We start from the raw sequence: 19,938 nt of genomic DNA, 5'->3' as shown, positions 1-19,938 counted from the left end.
TTTCTCCATATCTCTTTATGTGCAAACCTTTTTCAATGCTTATTCAATTCCATTTCACAGTGAAATGTGCATTTTCCAGCACTCACTCACCAAAATAAGGTGGGACTGGCAAATTAAAATTCCCGGTTAACCCATTCTTGTTCATGGTAAATTGAACAAAAACAGGACTTACACTGCAACTTATCGAGCACAGAGGTTTCCCAACTGTGACTGTTTCTACAGTAAAAGCTGAGGAAAAATTACTTCAATCTCCCGCTAGTTCATTTTCAACCACCTCAGACTGACAACATCAGTTTCTGATCCAGTAACAGTGACTCCTGGTTGTGTGGAGGGTGGTGGATAAAGAAAATTTCAGTCGGTGGGTTGTCAGATAACAAGAATTGTTTTGCAATTTATTTTCTCGTCTTGATTTTATGCCAGTATTAAAAGTCTGCCATGCCAACTGAAGAGACAGAAGCGATTTACCTCAGAGGCTAATTATGCTCCAATAATGCTGTCTTGTGAGGAGAAGAGTCCTCCAACATCCTTTATCATTCCCCTGTCCATAACACTGAGACTACGCCCTCTGGTTATTGATTTATCAGTCAGCAGAAATAATTCTCCACTATTCCATTATCTTTCATCTATTAGAATTCCTCTAAATTCCTCTCCGCTCTGGAGAATTAAGCAGCAACTGCTTAAGTCTTGCTCAAAACTTTCATTCTGGGTATAATTCTTCACTGTCTCCTCTTCCAGCCTCAATAGTTTTCTTTTAGTGCGGGTTGTCAGAGCTCTGTGTGATATTTCCCTCCACAACCTGACCTGAATCTCATAAAAATTCGACAATAATGTTTAGCGCTCATATTTAATTTCCTCCCAATTGAATTCAAGTATTCCATTTGCCTTCTTTCCAATTTTAATTTCCAATTTAAATATCTCTGCTCCCCAAGTTCTCACTGCTCCCTTGTCTTATGTTTTACTCATGTTTTCGTCACTGTATAAGATAGTATTTCTTCTGCAGTGAGTCCTGCTTAGCACCTTTTTAGCTTAAATCTTGCTGAGGACTTCAATAAAATTGTTCATTAGGACCTCAGTTTCAGGTTCATGTTCTTTGATTTTTTGCTTTAATCCATGTCAGATTTTAAAAATTGCCACCTGCTTTTGCTTTAACTTTCGTTTATGACCCTGTCGCCTTTCTGCTCTTTGGTAAAATAAGTACAGACTATCACTGTTTAGTTTAAAATGTGTAAGTGGACTTCGCTAAGCTCAGAATCAATCCACTATCATGATGATTGTTCCTCACCATTTACCCTGCTTCCTAATCTAGTACTCGCCGGCTAACTGCTAACTGTCCAAATATTTTATATAAAACGGAGGTGGCATCACCAAAATTCCAGCAACACAAATGACATTTGACTCCTCTTCCTAACCATAATTTACATAATAACCTTATCAATTCGCACCTTATTAAGTGCCTTCTAAAATTCAACGTAAAAATATTCCTCAAATACCTTTTCATCCATATATTCTGTGATTTCCACTTAATCAATTAGATTATTCAAGCACTACCCCCTACTGATGGCCAATGTTTTTACATGCAAGTTAGGAACAGGAGGAAACCATTCAGCCCCTCCAGCTCCCTCTACCACACATTCAATAAAGTCATGGCTAATCTGATTGTGGTCTCAATTCCTCTTTCCTAGCTAATCTCTACACCTTCTTCTTCCTTCCAAGAGATGCATAACATGTCAGTACTGAAGTTGACTGGCAACCATCTCTGTATTAATATAACAGTTTGAGAGTTTTGTCATTCTTTCCCAGTCCATCCAATGGCTTGTCCAAGTCCCGTTCCAGGGATTGAGCATGAGCATCCTTGAGAATGATTCCTGATGAAGGGCTTTTGCCCAAAATGTCCATTTTCCTGCTCCTTGGATGCTGCCTGACCCACTGTGCTTTTCCAGCACCTTAACCTTAACTCATGAGCATCCAGGCTTACACTCAGGTGCAGTTCGGAGGGAAAGCCACCTTTCACTCGAGACATTTAAGCTGAGGACCCATCAGTCTATTCAATAAAAGTTGCGATGACACTCTTTTGAAGAAAAGCAGGGAGTTGTGCCGGGTATCCTTTCCCATAATTATCCCTGAAGTGACATCACAAAAAAATCTTATTATTTGGCTGTTTATCACATTGCTGATTTTGAATGCTTGCTGTGTGTAAAGTTGTTGTTGTTGTGTTTCCTACGTCATGACAGTCACTTGAAAGGAATTCACTGACTGTAAAACACTTTGAGACAAAGCAGTGATCATGTAAAGCACTAAATCACAGAATTGTTCTGGTCAGAAGGAGGCCATTCAGCTGATCATGTCTACACTGGCTGTCCCAGCATTTAAACTTGGTGACATCTCAGGGTTTCCTCCAGGTGCTCCGGTTTCCTCCCACAGTCCAAAGATGTGTAGGCCAAGTGAATTGGCCATGCTAAATTGCCCACAGTGTTAGGTGCATTAGTCGAAGGAAAATGGGTCTGGGTGATTACTCTTCGGAGGGTTGGTGTGGATGTGTTGGGCTAAATGGCCCATTCTCACACTGTAGGGAATCCAATCAATCTCCTGCCTTTTCCCCATAACTGTTGCACATTGCTCTATTTAAATAACCAGCCAATGCCCCCTTGAACACCTCAACTGATCCCGTCTTCATTGCATGTTCAGGCAGTGCATTCCAGACCCTAGCTACTCACCGAGAGAAAACCTTTTCTCATCTCGCACCTGTTTCTTTTGCAAAACATCTTAAAACTTTGCCAGCTGCTTCTTGACTCTTTCACAAGTGGATCGGTTTCCCCGATCCAGGAAATGTGTTGCTAAGACACATGTGAGTCCATTTAAAACAGTGCCAGGAAAATGTATAGTGAGGAAGGGAGAAATGGCAGAGAAGCTAAATGATTACTTTGCTTGTCTTTTCCCCAGTGAAAACAGACATAAGGTTTTGAGTGTATTCAAAGTAGAGGTTGAATATCAATGGTGGATAGGATAATGGGATAGTGTAGGGAAAAGGCTCAGAACTGTTCAATCAGCCAAGATCATGTTAAATGGCAGAACAGGCTCAATGGGCTGAATGACTTACTCCTATTGATATGTTCCAAAGTTCTTCATTCAGAGGGTGCGGTATTCTTCAGAATTCCCTGCTGCTGAATGTTAACATCTAATAATTCTGGCAGAGGTGCCTGAGATATCATGGGACTAGGATTACCGATCATGCATTAATAAAGGGGGAGTTGGGTTGGCTCAATGAATGTATATTTACATAGGGGCTTATGTGGCACATTGGCAGTGCCCTAATCTCTGAGTCATAAGCCTGAAATTGGTACCCCCCCCCCGGTCTTGAGGTGCACTCAATCAAACACCACCTCCAATTTCCCTTAATTACATATTTTTAAATTTAGTAATAGTCTAATGATGACCTTGAATCCATTATTGGAAAAACCCATCTGCTTCACTAATGTCCTTTAGGGAAGGAAACTGCCATCCCTACCCGGTCTGGGCTACATGGGACTCCAGACCCACAGCAGTCTGGTTGACTCTTGACTACCCTCTGGGCAATTAGGAATGGGCAATTAATTCTGGCCCAGCCAGTGACGCCTTCACCCCGTGAATGAATAAAACAACAAAGAGCACTAAAGAAACTGCATTTCTGACCACCATTTGCAGCAGCTGGGAAGTTGGACCAAGCTGCTTGCCAAATTGCATCTCACATCGCTGGGTGGGCACTGGCCTTCGAAGGAAAAAGAAAGCACCAAGCAGGATTACATCTCGCAATCTAGGAGTTAGTTATCAATATTGCTGGGATTCCATCGGACAGATGCTTCTTGCTAGTTGGTGTGCTTTCCCTGTGAACAGCTTCTCCAGTGGTTCATTCTTGATGGTGATCTTCCAAAGTCACATCACAGTCAGGTCTTAGAGATAATGCAGTGATTGTAATGAGGTCAGCTAGGTGGTCATGGTAGAATATGAGTTCCTTGATTGAACCAGGGTGGCACGGTGGCTCAGTGGTTAGCACTGCTGCCTCACAGCACCAGGGTCCCAGGCTCGATTTCAGCCTTGGGTGACTGTCTGTATGGAGTTTGCACGTTCTCCCCGTGTCTGCATGGATTTCCTCCGGGTGCTCCAGTTTCCTCCCACTGTCCAAAGATGTGCAGGTTAGGTGAATTGGCCATGCTCAATTGCCCATAGTGTTAGGTGCATTAGTCAGAGGGATATGGGTCTGGGTGGATTATTCTTCAGAGGGGCAGTGTGGACTTGGTGGGCCGAAGGGCCTGTTTCCACACTGTAGGGAAATCTAATCTAATCTAACAGCCCCATTCGGGCTGACATAAAAGTATGAATGTCAGGGATAGTTGTCCCTGAATGCCTGACTCAGTAAGAGGCAGCGCTATTGTCAAACTTATGCATTTGTAAATAAAGGGTGACTGATGTCAGGATACTGACCTCTGAAGAGTTATTGCAGGAAACTTCATGCATCTTGCTCACAAGTTTTCAGTCACAATTTCCCAGTCTGTGTCATGGTGGCTAAGGCACGCATTAATGTACTGCTCGCTCTCAGTCTGACCTTGTCTCAACTCACAGACTCAACTCTTTGCATTTTAGTCAAAATAAGAAATGTTATTCACCCCATGAAGGTCATCGCAAGAGCAAAAGGAACGTTTCCAACAAGTGACATTCAGAAAAGAACATGTCAGTATTTCCGCCATTTCATCGGAGTTGAAAAGCTACACAGGTCTCTTCCAGAGAGTAAAGTAGAGGCAGTAGAAAGACAGATCAACCCAGAACGTAGCTGCTGCTGTATATCATACAGTGGCTGTAGAGAGCTACAGTAGATATGTGAAGATGGCACAAGGACTGTGGCATCTATGGCAACAGTTCTCCCAAACAACAGCACAAGACATTTGATAAGATAGCAGATTTGTGTTGATGATTAGCAGCATTTTAATTCAGCAAAAATAATTAGTTCAAATTGGCAAAATGCTGATGCACTTATCAACATAGTTTTCCAATTGTGTTCCTCTTACATTATTAGCACAATGACTAATTACACAACGGTTAACTCTGCAACATTGTAGGAGTATTTGTAGCTTGAATGAAAGAAAGATCTTTGAAGATTTATCCTCTGATCACTCAGGGGTTTATGCTGTTTAACGTGACCTTGTTTTCTTTCGGCTCAGGTTACCTTTTGATGTTTTGTGATTTTATTTCCATCATAGCTACTTGTGTTTACCAGATAAAAAATTTTGCAACAGAAATGCAGATGATGGAATGGAAGAGATATGATACAGGATGAGCAACTTGCTACACAAATGTGGTTCAGTTGGCCATTGGCACAACAAATGGTTACAATAACAGTAAATACAGACTATCAAATGTGAACATCCTCACTGAAAGTACTATTTTATCCAAAGACATCAAATCAAGCTACTGAAACAGCTTCAAGAAATTCACATCTCCTGCTTAATTCTGATGTGTAGGATAATTTCACAGACTGGGAGATGGATGGTTTGCTTGCCCAATTGCCAGATTGTAAAGAAAATGGAGCTAGACTCTGTAATACACACTGAACTGTATTTCAATAGCTGCTGTTAAGCAGCAGTGTAGAGAGAAGGTAGAATTAATATATGATAATAAGAGCAGGAACTCTGTCTGTCCCTGAATGTTTCTCTCATCATCTCAGAATATTGTTGCTAAAAAGCGACTTGGGAAAACAGTCATTTACTAAGAACACAAAAATACTACAGATGTGACACAAACCAAAGATAAAAATCCATTATTAAAGAACAGCGGTCACAGATTCAGAAACTAAGGCAATTAACCTTAATTCTCCCTGCCTGCCAAAGATTCTCTCGTTCTTAACCCGTGACCATGTGCGTGTTCGATGTCATGTTTTGATTATTTTTTTCTTGAGGTTAGTAGATAGTAAAATAGTTCTTTCTTTTGATTAAAAAAAACTCTTGGTAAATGATTCGTTCACCTTCAAGTGAACTCTATTTTTAATGAAGCCTGTTAGTTGCTTAAAAATAAATAGCATTTGATGTGACCAACGGAGAGGGCGGGTTCAGAAGAAGGTAGTTGATTCCCCTTCCTCACCTGGTCATTACAGGTTAAGAAGCACCTTCAAACTTGAACACTGCATTGTGATCGAATACACGCACACTTCATGTCAGTTAACATTGACACAATCCTATTCCCTGTTTAGTTGATGCCCTCACTTATTATACAGCTGCACGCTACAATGAGAGCACAGTGGAGATTATCATTCTGAAAAGACAAAAGCACACAGGCCACTGAGACATATTCTTCAACCTTAGGTTGGACATGGAGTCAAGAGGTGCTTACACAAAGGAAATAAATTGTTATTCAAGGAGAACAGTTAAAAACACTCTGATCTCAGGTGTCCTAGAGAAAGTTTGTGATTCGTGCTACCTAAGCCCTTAAACTGGATGACAGCATTCAGCCAAAGCTCAAGAACAAAGAACAGTACAGTATAGGAACAGGCCTTTCAGCCCCCCAAGACTGTGCTGACACATGATGCCTTTCTGAACTAAAAACCTTTTGCCACTACACAATCCGTATCTCTCTATTCCCCACCTATTCATACACTTGTCGAGATGCCTCTTAAACATTGCTATTGTAAGTATGTAAGCTAGCTCACTGAGCTGGAAGGTTTGTTTTCAGATGTTTAGCCACCATGACTAGGTAACATATCACCAGCGCTTTAACGGAGCCTCTCACTGACAATGTTACCTAGTATGGAGATGATACATCTGAAAACAAACCTTCCAGCTCAGTGGGCTAACTTACATACTTATCATCAACCTGAGCTACAAATCTTCTCAAACATTTGTAACATAGCTATTGTATCTGTTTCTACCACCTCCTCTGGCAGCATATTCCAAGTATTTACCACCTTCTGTGTAAAAAACTTGCCTCTCACATCTCCTTTAAACTTATCTCCTTTTACTTTAAGCTTATGCCCCCTAGTAATTGACATTTCTACCCTGGGGGAAAATTCTCCAACTAGCCATTCAATCCGTGCCTCTCGTAATTTTTTAAACTTTTCTTATCCTTCAACGTTCAAGTGAAAACAAACCGAGTTTGTCCAATCTCTCCCCATAACTGATACCCTCCAAACCAGGTAAAATGCTGGTCAAGTGTTTCCGTACCCTCTCCTACCCTCCACATCCTTCTGGTAGAGTGGCAACCAGAACTGTACACAGTATTCTGAATGTGGCCCAACTAAAGTTCTGTACAGCTGTAACCTGACTTGCCAATTGTCATGAAGGCAGGTGTGTTATATGCCTTCATGACCACCTTATGCACTTGTGTTGCCACTTTCTGGGAACCATGGACCTGTATACCTGGATCCCATTGTATGTTGATACCGCTAAGGGTTCCAACATTGGCTATACAAGGTTTTTATGAAATGGTCTGTTGTTCCAACGCATCTTTCAGCCAACTCATGACTCAAGTACTGAACACTGATATAAACAGCAATGCCTTCAGGCCAAACTTATCACCCTTCAGCACTGCTGTTACTGGTTGAGGATCATCACTGAGGGTGGTTACTCACTCAGGGGCAGGTAAGCTGTCATCATCAGATGGGTTGGCCTCGTCCTCTGACTGATCACTTAGCAGGTCACATGGTAAGATGACAGTGGTGTCGGCGATCTCCAGGACGGGCCCGATGCTGGGCCTCCTACTTCCTGCTCCGTTTTCCGAAGGCAAGGTCAAGGTGGCCCCACTGGATGAGCGGCACTCTGTGTTCTGTAGATCCATCGCGACTGTGCCTGGAAGGGAGAGAAGGCACAAGGGTTTGACACATCAGTGTGGTCACAGTCAGATAAGCCCCACCACTTAGAACAATCATCAAATCAGAAGGACACAAGCCACCACCTTCACCTCAAGTTATATGCTGGTTTATTCTCAACCAAGAGGAAATGTCATTTGTTCTAGTTTCAGAAGGATCATAAAGTCTGGACAGAGGAGATAGGAAGGAATGGCTCCCAATAGTAAAAGGATTGAGAATTGAAGGGCACTGATTTTAAGCGTTCAACATAAAACCCTCAAAGTTAACATGTACCAAACGTTTAGCGTGCAGTGAGTGGTCAGGAGCTGGAATTTACTCCAGAGAGGGTGTGATGCAGCAGAAACATTAACAATGCTTCTGATGTGAGATAATTCACCAGGCGACAGAGAAAAGACAGGGAGGTAGGAGGAGATTAATTGATCTGGCGGAGAGCCAGCATCAGACTCGATGGGCTGAATGGCCACCTTCTGCATTGTAACTGTTCTATGTGCAGTTCTGAGGAAAGTTCACTCGACCCAAAACGTTCACTCTGATTTCTCTCCACGATGCTGCCAGACCTGCTGAGCTTTTCCAGCAATTTCTGGCTTCGTAACTACTCTCTGGTTCTGTTCTGGGCATCTTGTTATAGTGACCTTCTATTAAATCTGGCTTCTTCTTGGTTTGACAAGGTTTTGTGGGGGGCAGCTTGGAAAATCAGATACGGAATAGGCCATTCGGCCCTTCAAGCCTGCTCCACAAATCACTGGGATCATGGCTGATCATCCAATTCAGTCCCCTATTCCTGCTTACGCCAATCTTTAATCCCTTTAGCCCTGAGAACTATATCTAACTGCATCTTGAAAGCATTCAATATTTTGGCTTCAACCAATCTCTGTCATCATGAGTTCCACTATTTGAAGTTAGCTTGATAAAGGAGCAGCGTTCTGAAAGCTTGTGATTTCAAATAAACCTGTTGGGCTATAACCTAGTATTGTGTGACTTCTGAATAAATGTATTGCAATTAACATCTAGTTTTGTGTAGTGATTGGAACCAGGTGGATCTCATTGACTACAAGATCCTTGATTGGGGTTGCTCACCTGGGCCAAACAGGGAGCCCTGGCTGACAGATATGAACAGGGAATTTAGAATCTCCTCAGTTCAGGGACTGACTCTGAGCTGGCTGGCCAGAGCCACTGTACCTTGCACATGTAAATAAAGGGTGACTTGGTGACGGGATACTGACATCTGTGCAGTCATTTTATCTTGGTCTCTTCCTTCACCAATTGACTGTCAGGAGTTCCACACAGTCTACTTTGCTGGAACATTTTGATACTTAAGTGAGAGAGAAAGTGTGACGGAAGGATATGTTTGTTCAATGGCTTGTTTTTATCTTGCCATTTTTCAAGGTGCAATTATGTGAGCATTTGGCAATTCCTTGTGCCTGTTGCATCTTCATTGTTCTGTCATGTGCTCTCTGGATGAAACATTATCTTCGGTGAGAAGCTATTAACCTCAAATCTCTCTGCAGTCCATTTGTGTTTGGTGCAAAACTTACCAAAAAAACCTGATGAAATATTGATTTGGAAATGCCAGTAATAGACTGGGGTGTACAAAGTAAAAAATCACAACACAAGTTATAATCCAACAGGTTTATTTAGAAGCACTTGCTTTCATAGCACTGCTCCTTCATTAGGTGGTTGTGGAGTATCAGTGAAATATTAGTCTGTATCAGAAGAAGGCACAGTGACTAAAGATGTGGAAATTATGGTACAAAAGCTTTGGTTTGATCTCCATTTGGAGTCTTGTGTTTAGCACTAAACCTCAGGAAGGACATATTGACTTTTGAGAGTAAAATGATGCTTGGGTACAATGGACTGAACATTAAGGACAGGGCACACAGATTTGGCTTGTAGTTCACAAGACTGTTCTGAAGAAGGGTCACTGGGCTGGAAATGTTAACTCTGATTTCTCTGCCAGATCTGCTGAGATTTTCCACCAATTTCTGTTTTTGTTTCGGATTTCCAGCATCCGCAGTTCTTTCAGTCTTTTTAGGTTTGCAGTCCTGTGGGTATGGGAGATAAAGGGTTTAACTCATTGGGTTTGGCTAGGAGGTTTGTAGCGAAGACAGCAACAAACTATTTCCTTTGATGGGCAACCCTGGAAATCAAGGGTTTGGATTTCGAATGAGATCTGGATCATTCAGGGATGAAACCAGGAATTGTTTCTTCACATTACAGGGCAGTAGAAATCTGCCTTAAGGGCTGTTAAGTTTAAGAGTCAACGGAGAGATTTCAAAACTGAGATTGATGGACTTTAGTTTGGTATGGGATTCAAACTTTACAGAACCGGGGCACAGAGCAAATTGGATTAAGGTACAAATCAGCTATGATCTAACTGGTGTCAGAACAGGTTTGATGGGTTGAATAAATTACTGCTGTTTCTATATGATCTGTGTGAGCAAATAAAATGTCTCTGATACTTGCCTGATGGTATATGTTACACTAAGTTGAAGCCAATTGTGAGAAAAGACTAGGGCCCAAATCTTCTACAGCAACAGAGGAATTATTTATGACAAAGATTCCTACCTGGTACCCTCTGCAAATACCTCTGTTACCTTCAGGGGCTCAATGTAGAAGGAGGATAACCAAACAATAACAAATCAGTAAAAAAAAGTTATATGTCCCAAAGTGCTGCGTAGGAACATTACCACATAAAATGTGGCATCAAGCCACATATTAGATAACTGCATGGGAGCGCACTGTATAGGACTGTCCTTCTTAACCTCTCCCCTTGCCAAAGGCATGGTGACTCTCAGGATAAACTATCATCAGTCATCTCTCTCTCTCTCTCTATTGAGAGAGCAGTCCTATGGTCCCCTTGGACTGTCATGACTTGATCTTTTTACTGAGAATATCGTCCAGTTTGATGAAGGAGGAGAAACATCATAATAGGTCATACCGCATACAAAATTTTAACTCTGTTTCTCTCTCTCCAGAGCTGCTGTGAGACCTGCTGAGTTTCTCCAGAATTCTCGATGTTTGTTTCAGATTCCCATCCCTCAGCAGTTTAGACAGGGAATATGAGGGATTGATTGATTGATGTTACTCAGTTGTTCGATGGAGAATTTTACAGCACAGAATGAGGCTATTTGACCAATCATGTTTGTACTGGCTTCTGAAAGGGCCACTCAAATTCTCAAGCCATATCTACGTAGCCCTTTAAATTCGTCACTTTCAAAAATATATCCAGCTCTCTTTTGAAATCTCCTATGGAATCCAACTCCACTGTTCTCCCAGGCAGCGCATTCCAAATCCAACAGCTCTCTGAGTAAAGAAGTTTCTTCTCATCTCACTCTTAGCTCACATGCTGACAATCTTGAATTTGTGACCCCCTAGTTGCTGACATAGTGGAAACAGAATATCCTTCTTTCCCTTGTCAAAGATTGTTATTATTTTGAACGCCTTAATAAGGTCACCGCTTAATCTTCTCTGCTCCAATAAGAACAAGCCCAATCTCTATCATCTTTCCTTGTGTCGAAAATCCTTCATTCCTGGTATCATCCTAGCAAATCTCCCTTGAACTCTCTCAGGGTTTTAATATCCATCCTTAAATAAAGTAGAAAGTGAGGACTGCAGATGCTGGAGATCAGGGTCGAGAGTGTGGTGCTGGAAAAGCACAGCCAGTCAGGCAGCATCCGAGGAGCAGGAGAGTTGACGTTTCAGGCATAAGCCCTTCATCAGGGCTTGATCAGCATTACACTCTTCGTCCTTAATTTAGATGCCTAAAATTGAACACAATACTCCAAATGTGGTCTGACCAATGATTTGTAAAGGTGTAGCATTACCTCCTTGCTTTTATGCTCCATGTCTCGATTATAAATCCAAGGATCATACAAGTCTGCTTAACAACTGTTTCAAGAGAATCATGGACATGAACTCCGAGATCACTCTGTTCCCATACTTCCCTCAGTGTTGTACCATTGAGCCTGCATTGGCTCACTGTGTTACTCCCATCAAAATGCATTCACTCACATCTCTCTGCATTGAAATCCATCCGCCAAGTGCCTGCCCATTGAACTTCATCTGCCAGGTGCCTTAAATTAAAGAATGCCAGTACCTATTCTGGCACAAGAAATGATAGGATCCCACTGCTATGTTCCTCTCCCAGGAAAGAGTCTGGGATTAAGCCACTGTGTTCACAGCCTGAGTGTCACTTTGGGTCCAGAGATGGGCTAAAGATAATGTATTCATTCCATCACTAAGATGACCTATTTCCACCTCTGTAACATTACCCACTGTTGGCCTTCTCTCAATTAATCTGCTGCAGTTTTCATTTACCTCTGCTCCTATACACTTCACAGAAGGGAGGCAGGCCATTCAGCCCGTCAAGTCCACATAAATCCTCTGAATGGTATCCCACTCGGACCCACCTGCCCCTGCATTGCCTGCGGCCAATCCACCCTGACCTGCACATCTTTGAACTGTGGGAGGAAACCGGAGCACCCGGAGGAAACCCACGCAGACACGGGGAGAATGTGCAAACTCCACACAGTCAGTCGCCTGAGGCTGGAATCGAACCTGGGTCCCTGGCACTGTGAGGCAGCAGCGCTAACCACTGAGCCACTGTGCCACCCAGTCTACCCTCCCCCCAGTAGGGTCAATTCCTTTAGTTGTACAGACCAAAGCTTTGGAATTCCTTTCCTGCTCTTCTCTGCCTCTTAACATCATGTTGGGTTTTGGTAATGAAAGATTTTGTTGGAGCTTTGTGTCTTTACTGATTGGAACGTTGATAAGAAATGCTAAAATAAAGGGGAACAACATTCTCAAACCAGATGAGTGATGATTGGTTAGCAAGCTGGCTCTGAGTTGGTCAATCAGTCATCATCTAACTGCCATATTCTCCATGGCAATGTCTCCACCAATCAGCATTGTGAAACTGAGAAAAGCTTCAGCAATGAGAACCTGGTCTAGAGATGTTTTATTGATGCACAGAAATTTTGTGATCCAGACATGGATTGCAAATGATCCTTAGACTGAACTGTATAAGTATGTATTTGGCTATGTAGTAAAGGCTACTTGTCAGTTTAGGAATATCCCTAGCACATTATTTCCCATCAGAGGGGTCAGTTGGCAATGCAGAGTGATGCCAACAGTATGGGTTCAACTCACACACTGGCCAAGTTTACCATGAAGGTCTCACCTTCTCAACCACTCTCCTCGGCTGAGGTGTGGTGACCTGCTCTCTAATATGACAGCAGTCCACTGGGACTCTGGTGGTCTCACTTTTGCCAATCTGGTATAGGTTCTTTTGAATGTCTCCTGCTCTCTGAAGGGAAATCATGTAAAACTCAGCGATATGTACTTTTTGATTGGTTGCTTTTCTTGGTTCATAGTCCAAGCAACTGAGTGGCAACCATTTCTCAAGTTCTCGTTTTTCCACATCACATTCTCTACATGAACATAGAATGTTCATAAATCCTTGGAATCCCTTCATTGTGGAAGCAGGCCATTTGGTCCATCAAGTACGCATCAACCCTCTGAACAGCAGCCCACCCAAACCCACACACTCCACTGTATCCCTGTCACCCTGTATGGTTAACCCACCCAGCTTGCACATCTCTGGACATAATGGGAAATTTAGCATGGCCAGTCCACCTAACCTGCACATCTTCAGACTGTGGGAGGGAATTTGAACACCCAGAGTACATTCACACAGACACGGCGAGAATGTGCAAATTCTACACAGAGAGTCATCCGAAGGCAGAATCGAACCGGGTTCCTGAGAGGCAGCAGTGCTGACCACTGAGCCACCGGGCCACATTCAGTTCCATTTCTAACCATAGGTTGCATTATTGAGTCTATTACTCCAGGAAAAATACACAGTTTTCCAACTCTATAACTTATCCATCTTGAATGAGGATTTGGCATGGACAAAGTAATGGCCAATCATTTCCTTGAATGGACATTCTCAGCACAGCAACCAAGGCAGGTCAAATCATGCATTTCAACGGTACCCTCACCTCTACTCCAGTCGGTGTCTCTTTTGCACATAATTTAGAATTATACAACAGTGTGGAAAGAAGAAAAGCATGCTCGACAGCATTCCTGCAGAAACACTGGCAAAGGATAGGCGATGTTGCATTACAGCCAATACAATGAGCTCTGGCAGCAATGGGCTTGGCAGTGTTCTCAGCAGCAGAGTTTAGATCGAGGACATCACTCATATCGAATCAGCAGCTTCAGATTTTGCATTGAAAAGTAAATGGACCAAACAACGTTTGTTAAATCAAGACCGGGCATGGCCCGGCAGCTTTATGAGGACTGTCGATTAGTCCCAGGGGTATTATCGAATGCCCCAAGGTTCCATTGTACGGCTCCAAAGAATCCTCTGCTGCTGACAACATTGGCTTCATCAGAGATTTACAATCACGATCGAGGCTCCTTTTTGTAAACAGTTTCTTTGTGCCTTCAGGATGCATGAAAATACATAAAAGGTGCAATAAAGGTTGTGGATGGAAATGTAATGATGTAAAAGGCAATACTGGGCAGCAGCATTCAGGCGATTTCCTTTATCACACCCGAATCAACAGGGAGGAATGTGACAAGGTTATCAAACATCCAGTGAAGAATAAACTCCAAGCTTTCCGACGCCAACAGTTTATAAGAAGGGCCAATTATTCTTCAATAGTTGTCTTAAGTGGACATTAACACGAGTGTAATTAGCAGCATGGAAACAATAAAAATTAGTCATTGCTTCTAAACTTGCCAACTCAGTTTAGGAACTTAAGCATAAATATCACCCGTTCCTAACTACGTTCAGTTCTGAAGAAGGGTCACTGGGCTCAAAATGTTAACTCTGTCTCTCTCTTCACAGATACTGCCAGACCTGCTGAGTTTCCCCACCAGTTTCTGTTTTGATTTAGGAAGTTAAGTGTTCAACAACTGGAACACCTGTTCACTACGTACCAGAGTTTATGGAAGTGATTTTTCTAGTCTATACTTCAAGCGAATGCTGAGTTCAGAATCATTACTTGTGGAGGGGACTTTTTAAAAAGCATTCACTGATTGTACCACTGGGAGAAACAAGCTGGAAAAGGTGACTGTATCTGATTGTGCTTTTAGATATTTTCTAATAAGCCTGTTCATCAATGTCACTACACACCTCTGGAGCAAGTGGGAATTAAACCTAGGTCGCCTGGCTCAGAGATAGGGACACTATCACTGCTGCACAGGAGCCACTTGGTTGCGTTTTTGTCACGTATTTTCTGGTGCAGTAGAAATTCACTGGACGTGTAATCCAGAGTTTCAAGCTAATCTTCAGGGGACATAGCTTGCAATGCCATCGCAGCAGTACAGTTCACAAAAAAGCTGTTCTGAGTAAAGGTGACCATGAAATAATCATCTCTTGTTGTAAAACCCCATCTGATTCACTAATGTCCTTCAGGGTTGGAAATCTGCCATCCACACTGTGTCTGGGCGACATGTGACCTCACTGCCATCAGTTGGCTCTTCACTGCACTCTTTTAAAAAAAGTCTAGAAAACTACTCAGTTCAAGGGCAAGAAATGTAAACATTACCAATGATGCCCACATCTCATGACAGAACAAAAAAGTCAGGCTTTCAACAGTCAATTTGCCTTCCTCTTTATTCTAGTCACTGTCTATCAGCTCTCTTCTTTTTGGATCCTGTCAACTAACATCAAGAGTAAACATGTTGCCTCCTATGTTAGTACATCTTCCTTCAAGACCTTAAAACTGGGATCTCCCAGAGCTCCTCAGTTACCTGCTTCTCCTGACCCCCATCCTTTTAAATTCCTATTCTTTGTTGGTTTAGTTCAACTTCATTCCTTAACATATTTCTCGATGTTAAATGATAATGCTATCTCTCAAATTGTCAGGTTAATGCTGCTATTGGATCAATGGTTGATATCATTGATACCTGGAATGGTCAGATTATAAACAAGGGCAGGGGAAAGGATTATTTTGAAGAGCCATTTAAGTCTGCAAAACTGTTTTGGATAGGAACTACTACCATACAAAACTTATAAAAACAAAGTTTGTGAGAAGATTTGTAGCTCGGGTGCTCGTTGTTGTGGGTCTGTTCACCGAGCTGGGAATTTGTGTTGCAGATGTTTCGTCCCCTGTCTAGGTGACATCCTCAGTGCTTGGGAGCCTCCTGTGAAGCGCTTCTGTGATCTTTCCTCCGGCATTTATAGTGGTTTGAATCTGTCACTTCCGGTTGTCAGTTCCAGCTGTCCGTTGCAGTGGCCGGTATATTGGGTCCAGATCGATGTGCTTATTGATTGAATCTGTGGATGAGTGCCATGCCTCTAGGAATTCCCTGTCTGTTCTCTGTGAACTAGCCACAAAACGACACGACCAGCTATCCTTAGTAGCCACACACTCAGATGACAAGCAACATGAGTTCGACTGGGACAACACTACTATTATAGGCCAAGCCAAACAGAGAATAGCCAGGGAATTCCTAGAGGCATGGCACTCATCCACAGATTCAATCAATAAGCACATCGATCTGGACCCAATATACCGGCCACTGCAACGGACAGCTGGAACTGACAACCGGAAGTGACAGATTCAAACCACTATAAATGCCGGAGGAAAGATCACAGAAGCGCTTCACAGGAGGCTCCCAAGCACTGAGGATGTCACCTAGACAGGGGACGAAATGTCTGCAACACAAATTCCCAGCTCGGCGAACAGAACCACAACAACTTATAAAAACAATCAGTCAAACTTTGTTAACCCTCCAGAACAGATGTTGCGAAAAAGCAATCAAAGCCATTTATTGGTTCTGAAGCATATTACTTCATCCTATGAGTGGACAACATGTGAGAGAAATGCTTGTTCTTCCTTTGCTTAATGCTGATAATATTACTAAATTAATGCCAAATCCATTTCTGCTGGCATTTATAATACCCGTATTAAAGTGATGGGAGATGGAATCTGCTACATGAACAGCCCGAACACTGAGTGCAGTTTCTAGGCTCTCATTTCATGACATTACAACTCAATTTAATACTCATTTTCGGTCAACTTTTTAGTTCCCTCAAAATATTTTTGTTTGATGGTGAGTGTTGGTGCTAGTTTGGGGGAGAGTTCCTTCAATTGCTGTTGTCATCAAGATTATAAACTGGATTTGTTATGATTGTATTAGCTGCCTTCCATATATGAAATCTTTCAGGAGATACATAATCCACCTGGAACATTAACTTTTTATATCTCTCTCTGTGGATTAGACTCCTGAACAGCACTATTGGGCAGTACCGACAATGTATGGATTACAGCTTGCAGCTCACCCCCACCTTCTGGAGGGTAACAAGGGACAGGCAATAAATGTTACAAAGCCCTCACCCTCATGCTCCCAAGCTTGCTGTGTGTTTCCAGCATTTAAATTAAATCTTTATTTTACACATAAAGTCTTTGTGCTGATAGCACACTTTTGCTAGCTCACAGGAACGAGAGGAAATTATCCTTGCTCGAACACCAATCCACTCGGATCTGTTACAGAATCCAGGAATGCAAGGCAGTGAATGTCCTGTCAGTAAACGGAGGTAGATGCCGAAATTCTTCTGCACTTGCAAAAGCTGAAGTTTAAAACTGGAAGTGGGTCTTGAAAAAGGATGACTAGAAGTTATTTTCATTCCCCTTCCCCACGCTCAAGAGACTAAATAATTAAAGAATCATTGAATCCCTACAATTTGGATGCAGGCCATTCAGCCCATCAAGTCCACACCGATATTCTGAAGAACATCACACCCAAACCACTACCCTATAAACCTGCATTCCCCATGGCGAACCCACCTAGCCTGCACATCCCTGGATAATAAAGGCAATTTAGCACAGCCAATCCACCTAACCTACATATGTTTGGATCATGGAAGGAAACCAACACAGATGCAGGAAGAATATGCAAACTCCACACGGACAGACAGATGGAAGTGAACCTGGGTCCCTGGCGCTGTGAGGCAGCAATGCTAACCACTAAGCCACTGTGCATCAGATTCATAGAATCCCTACAGTGTGGAAACAGGCCATTAGGCCCAACACATTCACACCGATCCCCTGAAGAGTAACCCACCCAGACCCATTCCACTATTCTATTACTCTACATTTACCCCTGACTAATGCACCAAACCTACACATCCCTGAACACTTAGGGCAATTTAGCATGGCCAATTCACCTAACCTGCACATCTTTGGACTGTGGGAGGAAACCGGAGCATCCAGAGGAAACCCATGCAGACATGGGGAGAATGCACAAACTCCACACAGTTCATTGGTTAAAGACTTCTCACTAAAATGGCTGGAGGATTCTTTGATGTCTGTCTGTGTGAGATGATGGCTGCAATGCTGTGAGCGAGTATGACCAAAGCAATTTATATTTCAGAAACGGGACAGACAAGGGATTGCAAGAGATGAACCACATCCCGTTCTTGTGTTTCTCTGTTACACCTCAGGCTGTAGGTCAAGAGCTACTTAACACAGACTCAGTGGGCTACTGAAGTGGAATTGTGCGGTGTGTTAATCATCCTCATAACTGCACAATCCTGACTCTCAGAACAAGTTCAATCAAATTAATTCACGAGAGGTTGGTGGATGGAGATAAAAGAATGCAAAATGACTAATGGACAAAACTGGTGACAGACAGAAAGAAGTTTTTGAATGTTGGAGATCTGAAATGAAACAGAAAATGTCCAGCAGGCCAGTCAGCATCTGATGGAAAGAAGCTGATCCTTCCCCTTTCAGTTCTGATGAAGGATTATGTCCAAATGCACACTATCTTTTTTCTTTAAAGTGCTGAGTGGCCGGCAGCACAATTCCAACATTCAATGATTACTGTCATTAGATTATGCTACTAAACTAATTTTGTTAGCTGTGTGGCATCCATCTATTTACACATATCCATCCAATGACATCACATGCAATGCAATTGGAATTGCATAATCCAAACAAACAATAATCCTTTCTAAACTTTGAGCAACGACAAGTCCAATTTGCAATGAGGCTTGCATACAAAAGAAATCAGAAAACCCTTTCGGGTGACTAGATGTTGGCTACTAGGAAGTTCATGCGTTACTCACCATAGGCAGTGGACTGGTTAACTTCACGTCCCCACACACACAAAGGGAAAGAAAACAGTAAAAGAAAAGGTAACAGTCAACGCTGAACTCTACCAATGAGAGAAAACCTCAACGAGCGAGTCCTGTCTTAGGTTCAAAATTGAGTGAAAAGTGAGGACCGCAGATGCTGGAGATCAGAGTCAAAGAATGTGGTGCTGCAAAAGCACAGCAGGTCAGGCAGCATCCAGGGAGCAGGAGAATCGACTTTTTGAGCATAAGCCCTTCATCAGAAATGAAGGAGGCCTTATGCCTGAAATGTCGATTCTCCTGGTCCATAGATGCTACCGGACCTGCAGTGCTTTTGCAGCACCACACTCTTGAGTGAGGTTCAAAATTGGAAGATTATATTAAATGCCGCCTTTGTCATATCTGTGGCTAAAGCAATGTTCAGAGCTCCAAGTCTTGACTGATCTGTGCATGTTCAAACGCTAAGGATCATGTGGTAACTCTCATCTCTAAAAGGGAGTTTCGAACCCAGGAAGCAAAGGTTCACTATGTGCACTTATCAGCATTACTTTAACATTGGAAAAAGAGTATGCTTTCAATAGCTAAATAAAGATAAAAGACAAAATAAAAAAAAGAATGAGGATATGAAATACAATAAGATTAGAGGTTTTATACTTACCTGTACAAATCTTTTAAAACTGTAGAGTGCCATAAGGATGTGAAACATCCCTTTTCATGCTTGATTTTCTGTAACATTACCTGTGATCTTGTGTCGTCTTCAAGTAACAATTAGAATATGGGAGCTAGATTTAACTCAGATTCTAGAATAAAAATATTCTGTCCTGATTTATGTCGACCACCCATTGTTGAGATTATTCATAGTTTATAGCAAAATTGGAGCAATGTAGGAAGCACATCATTCCTATTTGAAGTCTGTCCATTAAGTAGCACATCTCAGAACTGGGTTAACCTGGTTCAAACCAGAGATTCGTACGTCTGGTTTTCACTGTCATTTCAATTCTTCAAACACATTACCTTGTCTAGG

The 19,938-nt window shown here is 42.4% G+C and overlaps 1 protein-coding gene across 9 annotated transcripts in view; it reads right to left on the bottom strand.

The window, feature by feature from the left end:
* kcnt1b (potassium sodium-activated channel subfamily T member 1b) overlaps positions 1-19,938 on the bottom strand; it is a 412,195-nt gene that overhangs the window by 62,753 nt on the left and 329,504 nt on the right. For 7 of the 9 annotated variants that reach the window (XM_072565807.1, XM_072565812.1, XM_072565806.1 and 4 more), the window contains 2 exons: positions 18,909-18,929; positions 7,592-7,808 (listed from right to left, as the gene is read on the bottom strand). In XM_072565807.1, coding sequence (XP_072421908.1) covers positions 7,592-7,808; positions 18,909-18,929 — 238 coding nt within the window. The remainder of the gene's footprint in view (positions 1-7,591; positions 7,809-18,908; positions 18,930-19,938) is intronic. The other 2 variants (XM_072565808.1, XM_072565810.1) reach the window with 1 other exon arrangement.

This window comes from Chiloscyllium punctatum, chromosome 49 (assembly GCF_047496795.1).
Source record: "Chiloscyllium punctatum isolate Juve2018m chromosome 49, sChiPun1.3, whole genome shotgun sequence".
NCBI classification, from domain to species: domain Eukaryota; kingdom Metazoa; phylum Chordata; class Chondrichthyes; order Orectolobiformes; family Hemiscylliidae; genus Chiloscyllium; species Chiloscyllium punctatum.
This window is presented reverse-complemented; position numbering and strand designations above follow the sequence as displayed.